At 46.7% G+C, this 9,347-nt stretch overlaps 1 protein-coding gene across 1 annotated transcript; it reads left to right on the top strand.

Annotated features, from left to right (window-relative positions):
- Positions 1-24: 24 nt before the first annotated feature.
- Positions 25-7,998, top strand: TMEM213 (transmembrane protein 213). The gene is made up of 4 exons (XM_033059091.1): positions 25-101; positions 4,864-4,999; positions 6,847-6,900; positions 7,392-7,998. The coding sequence occupies exons 2-4, from the start codon at positions 4,918-4,920 to the stop codon at positions 7,559-7,561; spliced, it is 306 nt and encodes a 101-aa protein (XP_032914982.1). The 5' UTR covers positions 25-101; positions 4,864-4,917; the 3' UTR covers positions 7,562-7,998.
- The last annotated feature ends 1,349 nt before the right edge of the window (positions 7,999-9,347 follow it).

Genomic DNA, 9,347 nt, shown 5'->3' with positions numbered 1-9,347 from the left:
CACTGGCGAGCTCTGCATGCAGGATCCGCCGCCGGGGAGCGGAAAAAACTCCTGCGCTGTTTCGCGCTGGTTTTTCCTCGCTGAAGGCAGTCTGGGAAAGGGTAGGGAAGCAGAGGGAGATTAATGATTTTCCTGGCGCGGGGGGACGGGCAGAGCGATAGAGCAGGGAGAGGGTTGGGAGGGCACGGGCTCTGTTAAGCAGGTACAGTGCTGGCAGGGAACTCCATTCCCAACCCTTGACATAACAAATGCTGAGGTGGGGGAAAAGGGCTTTATAGGCTTTCTGCCACTTCAGCTGCTAAAGCAAGGGCTCCAGAGAGAGAAATCTGGCCCCTCATAACACCAATGTCTTACCTCCCACTGATGAGGCAGGGTTTCACCCTAATGAAAAAGGCTGGCTGGGACACTACTAAATCTAGCACCCAGAAGAATAATTTACTCTCAAAAGAAGAACTAACAAAAATTCATGGCTATATGCAAATTGTAAAGTACCCCTAAAGGAGTGCTTTCTCAGACCTGTTCTTGGGGCGGTACCCAGTAACCCTGACCCAGCAAGCCAAAACGTTTAGTTAGTCCATGGGAACACTGCCAAAAAACAAACAACAGCTGAGAGCTTCCCACACAGGGGTTTTCTATGCAAAAGCAGCAAAGAGTTGCCCCACTTCTCAGGGTCAGCTTGCTGATGAGGGTCCTGCTGCTTGCTCAAGTCCAGCTGTCTTAAGCTACGTGACCCAAAAAGGAGATATTAAAAAATTACAAAGTAATTTTGATAGGTGGGCCTAAAATGTGCATTTTGCTGAGCAAACCACTCTGATGAACGGGCTGTGGGGCTCCCTGGGCTCCCACCCACTTTGGCTGCACTGTGCTGCTTCTCCTGGACCAGCCCATGGTCAGCTCTGCTTTTCTCTATCAGTGCTACCAAAGAAAGGGATTAAAGGCTGATGAAAGTCAGCACCTTCTGCTGGGAAATTGGAAATTTCCTTGATAAGGCAGAAGTGAAGTCACTGCCATTGACCATGTGAATGTCATGCACGGCTGTGGAGAAGCTGGCGTGGCAAAGGAAGAACTTTGCCTTCCAGCCTATGCAGCGATACTAAACAAAAGGAGTCATCATTCAGTTCCAAACTGGTGTGTATTGACACAACAAAATTAAACAGCTTCTCAGGCTACTCCCCTCACCTCTGAACCACAGCACATTCTTTCTCCTGCATTCATTTGATGACACCAGGCTTTGCTTCCTCTTTGCTCCTTGGCTGCTCTTGCTCAGCCCCCAGCAGCTGAGTTACACACAACTACTCCTCAAAAAGCTGTTGGGGCTGGGGGAGCAAAAAGGGCCCCCAAAGCACACTTCATCACCAAAGCAAGCTGCACTAAGCTGGCTGCTCATCCTGCTAGCCAAGGAGTGAGCAGGGATAAAGCCGTCTCTGCTGCCCTCCCCCCACCCTTCCCGGGTGAGAAGCAGAGAGAAGAGAAGAAGAAAGCATATCCTATTTCATGCCTCTGGCATGTGGAAGTAAGAACATTATTTTATAATAATCCTATTAATGCAGATGAGATGATGATGGCTGGCCATGAGGAACCATTTGGAGAAGCCCCATCAGAGGGCTCTTTGTTGGTGCAGGCAGCTCTGTCCGGGCAAGCTGAAGGCATCCTTTCTCCAATCCCTCTCACTGGGGTCTCCAGATGAACAGCATGGGGTCACAGTAGGGTCACAGGCTCAACATTTGTCTAATACCAACCCCAGCCTTGACGGGAAAACACAAACAGCAGGGTTGTGCAGATTTCCAAAATGCTAGACTTGCTTTCCTCTGTGTGACAGAAAGCACATCCTCTCTCCCATTCTTTCATGTAAAAATTAAAACGTTTGTGGTTTTGACATTTTTTTCCTCTGAGTTTTAAAAAACAATTCCCCTGTTCACAGGTAGCTTTATCTTAGATGGCTTTTTTTCACATCAATGTAGACAGCAAATAAATTGGCCCCCTCCCTGATGGACATATTATTGGCAGCAGGTTTAAGATTTTGAGTTTGTGCAGCAGCAATCTGATTTCCTTTGGAAAAAAAAATATAAACCAGCTGCCTATGTAAACAGAGCATATATATACATACACACACACACACAGAGTTTGTATGTGTGTGATAAAGGTAATAACTTTCTGAGAGCCACACCTGGTGATGTGTCCAGGGCAATACTTCAGTCACCAGAGAATCTTAGCCATGACGCTCACTGTGGCACAAAATCTACTGAACAGTAGAAATTGCTTCCTGATTTTCCCTGATTTTTCAGCCAGGGAAAAACCAACTGTTTTTCCCTGATAACCATCAGGGAAAGCTGCCTAGCAGCCCTAAACTGTGGGACAAACTCCAAGGGGAGAGCTGGTGAAGTACCTAATTTTAGACTAAACAGTCTTGTATTGCGAGCTGCATGAAAATGGGAGCCCAAGGAAAGGAAGCACTGTCTCTGCAGGGCCTGCAGTTGTGCCTCATGTGCCAGGGCACCCTCATGGAGGGAGACTAGGAATAGAAATTAGGGAAGGCTCTGGAGTGTCTTATTGCTCTTTGGGCAGTCACAGCACTGAAATATAGACGTGCTACAAAGAAGAAATGAAACTAATCCAAATCTGTGTCAGGAAATGATTTTTCAGCGCTCCCATTGTGTCTGAACTTATCAAGCAAAGCCTTCATTTCCAACCTGATCCAAAAATCACTGAAGCCAAGCGCAGCCTGTTCGCTGCTTTGGGAGACTTTGGAGCAGCCCTTTCTGAACCACAGAGGGAATGCATTTTGGAAAGGAAAAGAAACAGATTATGTTAATTGTGCAAATGCATTTTCAGCATCCCTTAGAAATGGGGACATTTGCCTACAAACCAAGTATTTAATTAACAGTTAAAATTCAAAAGAGATTTCATTAAAAATTGAATCATTCATGCAATAGCAGAGCAGTTTTGTCTTTTTGTTTCTCCTCAAGCATTTTGTGCTGCACAGAACACTTTTGAATTCATTTACTTTTGCAAAATTAATTTGCCAGGTCAATTTTCAGTGGGAATAAAAGGTGAGATACTCAGAAGGGAAAGGTGAATTTGGCAGACAGCAGAGGGAGGGCCTCTCCCACTTAAAGAGTTGAGGTTCAGTTCTGATGCAACAGGTAGCTCAGAAAAATACACAAATTAAAGGCAACCTCTACAAAAGGACTGAGACACTGAAATGAGCCAGAGATGAAGATTATCCCAGAGGCGAACTTCAAGCAGCTCTGAGCATTTCACAGCATCTCTCCTGCAGTGACTCTTGCCTACCAAGGCCAAGAGCAGTGACAGCTGGGGTCACACCCACCCAGCCTGGCTGCCAGCTGAGCACGACTTGTGCCACACCTCAGGTGTCAGCTGAAGGACAGAAGGACGGGGCTGTGCATCCTGGCAGGAGCAGGAGATGGCTGTCATGGACCAGCCAGCACAGCCCCAGCTCCGCCAGCACCGGTGCCGTGTTGACATGAAAACAGGGAGACAAGGTGGGTAACCACGCCCGCCCCAGCTGACCTGCCTTCACCTGCGGCTCCGCGTGCCCTCTGTCCGGGGGAACCTCTGGCTGGTGCACTGTGGAAATATTCACAGCTGGGTGAGAGCAGAGCACTGTCGGTGGCGAGGACAAGTGGGTTCACCCACAGAACCACTGGGTAGGGCTAAGCCTACATGGGTTTTGCTGTCAAGGTTTTTCTTAAATGAAGGGAGACCAAATCAATCTCATAGCTTTGCAGAGCTGTACCCTGGTGTGTGCCATTCATGTGGGAAGCCTGTTATGCCCTTCTCTGTGGGTTTCAGCCATGTAGAAAGGAAAAGAGAGAAAATTGTTAAATGCTCTCCATCCTAGAAGGACTGTTGCCTCAAATGCCCTGCCCTGTGCCTCCTCGAAGACATCTGCAAATCCACAGCAGGTTCCAGACAAGTCTCTTCTAACATGAGCACCCAAAGCCACAAGTGACTGCTGCAGAAGGGCACCAGCAACCTGCTCCCTGCAGAGCTCACCTCTCCCAGCACCTTCCTGCCTGATTTAATGCCTGATATTTTCTCTAACAAGGACATCACCATGTCAAAGATGGGAGCAAGCACAGCCAACTTCCTGAGGAAGAACAGCAATGTGTGCTGCTCATCAGACCAGGACAACACCACACACACCTCAACAGTATGGCTTTTCCAGCCAGGATAGCAGAAAAATTCCTGCTTGTTTTTCTATCAACCCTCCTGATCTGCAGACAGAGCTATGCTTGCAGGAAGGCTCAGCTTCTGGCTTTGCACATCTCAAGGAGGAGGTGCAACAACCACCAGAGAAGAAAGAACAGCTTTTCCAGAATCACTTTGCATAGGGTGATGGAGGCAGGGAGAGAGCTGTGCAGACCTGAGGCTGCTGGTTTTTGGGATTCCACACAGCTATTCCAAAAAAGCATCACTACAGAAGTCAAGCCAGTGAATATGTATTTAAAAAAAATAATAATAAAAAAATAGCTAGACTGGGAGACAAAGTGTCTGCTCCAATCCTCTGTTCCTTTCCAACTCTATTAAACCATCTTCACCAGACCAAAAAAGAAACACAAAGACAGAAGCTGTCTGGGACCCCATTGGGAAGGGCTGGCTCTCGAGGCCTTTCCTGCTTCCAGCTGTAGCATATCCTGGGGAGAAACCTTCAGGCTTCACCTTCAGGGGCCACTTCCTGGTATCCACCTCCCACTGAAGCTGTTTTGGTCAGAGCCCTTCTCTTTCCTCACCTGATTGTGGCAGGAAAGTTCAAGGTGTCCTGGCAGCAGGAAGCTCCCTTGCTCCACCCTCTGCCCAGCACAGTGGCTCTCTGAGCTCATTGAGGATTTTCTGCACCAGATCAGCCAGCGACAGCAACCTGCTCTGTGTGGACACTGGAGTGGGACCCTGGCCATGAAGCACTACTCCTGTGAGCCCTGGCCAGCCCTCGCTGTGCTCCTCCTCACCGCTGTCCTCTGGGATTCCTGCTCAGCAGGTATTTCTCTTCTCTTATGCTCCAGTTTTGATACCCTGCCCTTTCCTCCCCCACTCCTCTCAATGCTTATGTATATTGCCCACCAACAGTAATTTGTTCTTTAAAAATGAAGGGGCACTCCCTCGCTTCACCTAAAAAGCATAAAGAGCTGGAATTAATTAATGCTAATGAGAATTACTAGACAAGACTGATCACAGCATCATTGTAAAGGGGTGTTCTTTTGCCAGCTATTTACAGAACCACTGTAAATGTGACTGAGTTGCAGGTTGCTCCACTGAAAGGCAAAGAGACAGGCACCGCAGTTACTTGGCCTTCTCCTGCTTGCTGAGGCAAAGGACCACCTGCAGTGCTACCCATTGCGATCACTGTAGTCCAATTTAGCTTTCATTACAAGCTTTTTGCAGAAAATGTGGTTCTGGTGCCACCTTATTTGTAGAAGTTGCCTGAAACCAAAATGTAAATGGGACCTGTGAGCTGCTCCTTTCCCACCAGGCTGCTGCCTGCATTTGTGTATCAGCACCAGATGAGACCTGTTTAAAGATGTTTAAAGATGGGCTGGCTTTGACAGCCCGTTCTTTGGGCTGCAAGATCTATAAACAGAAACCAGCACTCGGCATTCTGCAGTACTTCCTTTGACAGGTCATATGCAGGTTTTAATGATTCTTCCCAATGCTTTTGTGAGGTACTTATTAACTGAGAAAACAAATTATGGGCTTGGCCAAGGTCATTCTGCAAATCCTATGAGAGTGAGACAGGAGAATGGGGAATGCTCAGACCCTTCTCTGAAGCAGGTTTCCCAGCATGGCAGAGGCCATAGAGAAAGCTCTGGTATTGCTGGTGGGGGGTCAGCTCAAAACACAGAGCTAGGCAACAGCAGGTGACCCCAAGGGGAATATGTCCCACAGAACAACCTCAGTTTGCTTGCTGTTACTTGGAAAATACCAAACACAAAGTAAATCTTTGGTCAAATGTCTCATTCTGGCTTGTTTTCCTCAGCTGAAACTAAACCTGAGCTATTATTTTGCAGTCTTTAGTGAAATCAGGCTGGAACTGGTTTTCTCTCTGACATTCCAAATTACCAGCTCAGAGTGATGTCTTGACTGGAAATTCTTCTCTCATCGCTTCTGCCTGGTCTGTGGACCAGCAGCACATTAGAGCTTCTCCATGCAGCAGGAGCCCTCAGTACTGGAGCCTGCCCAGGCCATTTTTCATCTATCTATGCAGGGGTGCTCTACTCAGCTGAACTTGAGCTGTGCTGCTCATGGCAGTACAGGAAGAGGTGTTTCTCTGACTCCCTTCCTTCTGCAGCAGGGGACAGACAGGTGCTGATGCACAGGGAGCAGTGCAGCTTGTGCTTTTACCCCTGCAGGCATCCTGCAGCTGTCCTGGTTTGATCCCACAGTTCAAGACAGTATTAGGAGGACTAAGGAGTGTTTGACCATGGATCTCTACACTGAATGGTGTAGAGATGGATCCTCTGCCACTGAATGGTGTCTCCCATTCGTGTGCTTGCTCATTCTGCCCCTGTAGTCTGGGCAAGGACAGTGGTTAATTTGAGCTCTGAGAGAGCGGCTCAGCAGGGTCACACCAACCACAGCCGAGGTGCAGTGATTCACCTGCTCCTGAGGGATGCTGCTAGAGCAAGTCCCTGGAGCTGGTGTTAAAAGTGGTGGGATAAGGAGGCATATCCTAATGCAGTAATGTTTAGGGGCAGGAACTTACTTTCTTCAAGTTGTTTCCATCCTGCAGACCTCTACAATGCCAATGGTTTCAGATTTTTCTGCTTGATGCCAAAGATTGCTTTACTAATCTAACTTACCTTTTCTCCTGTGCTTTCCTTCTAGCAGCAGCTGAAGACCTCTCCAATGTTTCAACAACTGAGTATGAACCACCATGTCTTAGTAAGTCTTCATAAATCATTGCTACCTACTAAAGTTATGTGATGAGTCTACACAGTGACTGAGAGGCTGTCCTGGAAAGGGATCTCTTCTCAAGTCTTCCATTGTGGGTCAACCTCTAGGCTGCATTTCTAAGACTTCTCCACTATCATGGTATATCTTAGGTACATTGAGACAGACTTACAGCTTTCAACAGACTTATCGATAGGTAATTTGCATCCCAAAGCTCCCTGCCAGACTGACTGGCTGTGGGCATTATACAGGTTGCCAAGAGTGTCTCTTTTTCCTGCCCTACAAGGTCTTTCCTAAACAGCCAGCCCCAAATGACCCAAGATCCCACCACTACTCCAGAGTCATCCACCAGGTTAAGAGCCAGGTTTAGGGGAAAGATGCCAAGGCAGAGTGATAGGGCAGAAGTCATCTGCCTTCTCTAGTAAAGGAAACCTGTCACATACTTGGCCTCCTGTGAACTCACTCCATTTCTCCTCCACCAGGAGTGAACTTCTGCAGCCAAGCAGCCATGTGCTGCCCTTCAGGCATGGATGACTACGGCTGGATCGCAGCGGCCGTGGGCTGGAGCCTCTGGTTTCTGACCCTCATCCTGCTCTGCATGGACAAGATCATGAAACTCCGCCCTGACGAACCCAAATACTTGGTGGCCTGAAGCAGAGCAAGCTGGCAAGCAGCAGCACTGGGGAGCAGTGAGGTGCAGGCAGACTGACAAAGCATTTCCAACACTTGCGAACCACCTTCCACCAAAAAAGGCCTAAGCAGGGCAGCTGCTGAGGCTTTACCCTCTTTGGCAGGCTGGAGCTGCCAGCCAAAGAGTGGAGCAGGCAAGTCCCTGCACATCACCACACATGTGCCGCAGTGCAAAAGCCCCACTTTTCCCTGAGCCCTCTCGTGCTTGCTGTGAGCACAGCAGCAGGAGGAGAGGCTGAGGGACCAGCTACCAGCATATTGCCTCAAGACAACCTGGTGCATGACCTTTGGGTCAGACACAGAAAGTGGGCAAATTGGTTGTATTTATTCAGCTTCCATTTGCCTGAGCAACTAAGCCAAGCTGAACTGTGGCAAGCAGGTTTTAAAACAGAATATCCAATTCATGCCCTAAACTGTTCCTATATTTACGAGATTATAATAAACACTCTTATTGATTGAAAGACTCTCTCTGACTGGTTTATATGGATGAAACTTATATTAGCAAGTAATTACTCAACTCAAATTGTTAGAAACAGGATTCTTGGAAGACGTATTCATGCAGGAGGGTTTACCTCACAGCAGTCAAACTCTGATTTGGTGCAGTTGCACTGGTTTTATTTCTATTATTAAAACAATAAATCAAAATTAAACCTACCTAGACCTACACAATGTTAGCAAATCTGCAAGAGAGCAACTGAAATTAAATAGAAAAAGTTATTTCTTAATTTAAAAAGCACCATTGGAGATCTTTATCTGCTAGAAATAATTGTACTCTCCCATCAGCTCATCAGTATGTAACTTCATGAGTGAGAAAAGACAGAAATCAGTTTAATACTCTTCCAACTGATTCTGGCACAATTAAAACTTTGATCAGGACAATTTGGCCACTTCAAAGTGATGGGCAGTTGTCCCTTATCAACTATCCCCCATCAAGAGGAACAGTGGCAAGTTAGACACTGAGGAAAGAAAATGCATCTTTCCCTACCACTACTATCACTTAAAAGTCACTCAGGTGAAATGCTGAACAGAGATGCTCATGTCAGGAAAGTTAAGTTTTGAAAGGGAAGGGCTTAATTCTCAATGTTTCAATAGACAGAAATTACAACAAAAGCAATTTTCACAACAAATCTCAGTGTTGGAGACACTCAACTTCTTTCCACAAAAACCCAACCAACCACGCAAAACAACAAAGTCCCTCTCGATTAAAAAACAAAGGGCTCTCAGTCAACACCAAAATATAAAGAGCAGTGAGTTGACAGTTAAACCACTGCAATCACTACAAATCTTCTACCTACATCCGTAACTTTTTTCCTGTTATTGGTTTTAATAAAAGGAAATATTCATAGGTCTGAAAGCAATGTGAAAGATACTGTGAAAAAAATCTCCACTTATGGTCTTCATGTCTGTCTTCTGCAGATCTCTTCCTACAGTTCTCCAGACTTAAGGGCATTTTTGTCTCGGTTGGGAACAGAAGTGCCTGCTGGATATGGCACTGCTCTTCATCTTTCAGGGGATATGTTTCATAGCTTTTGCATGTCTTTGAATTTTCAGTACATGATGCAAGTTCTAGATGTCCTTTGAGAGCATCAGCCTCAAAGAGCTTCATAACAACTGGGCAACTGTGGGGCTTCCTAAAGCCTGCCTTCAGAAGCACAGCTCATTCATTCTTCACACTCTCCAAAACAGTGCAGCTACCTTCAAGGATTGTAGTAGACTTAAACCTCTCATTTTGCTTCTTGCAGTTTCCT

Source organism: Catharus ustulatus, chromosome 4 (genome assembly GCF_009819885.2).
Source record: "Catharus ustulatus isolate bCatUst1 chromosome 4, bCatUst1.pri.v2, whole genome shotgun sequence".
NCBI classification, from domain to species: domain Eukaryota; kingdom Metazoa; phylum Chordata; class Aves; order Passeriformes; family Turdidae; genus Catharus; species Catharus ustulatus.
The sequence above is the reverse complement of the archived record's forward strand: the minus strand, read 5'-3'. Positions and strand labels throughout refer to the sequence as shown.

Coding starts and splice junctions, on each gene's coding strand:
- TMEM213 (XM_033059091.1), top strand. CDS start 4,918: ATGAAGCACTACTCCTGTGAGCCCTGGCCAGCCCTCGCTGTGCTCCTC. Junction 5,000..6,846: donor CTGGGATTCCTGCTCAGCAG/GTATTTCTCTTC, acceptor TCCTTCTAGCAG/CAGCTGAAGACCTCTCCAAT. Junction 6,901..7,391: donor GTATGAACCACCATGTCTTA/GTAAGTCTTCAT, acceptor CTCCTCCACCAG/GAGTGAACTTCTGCAGCCAA.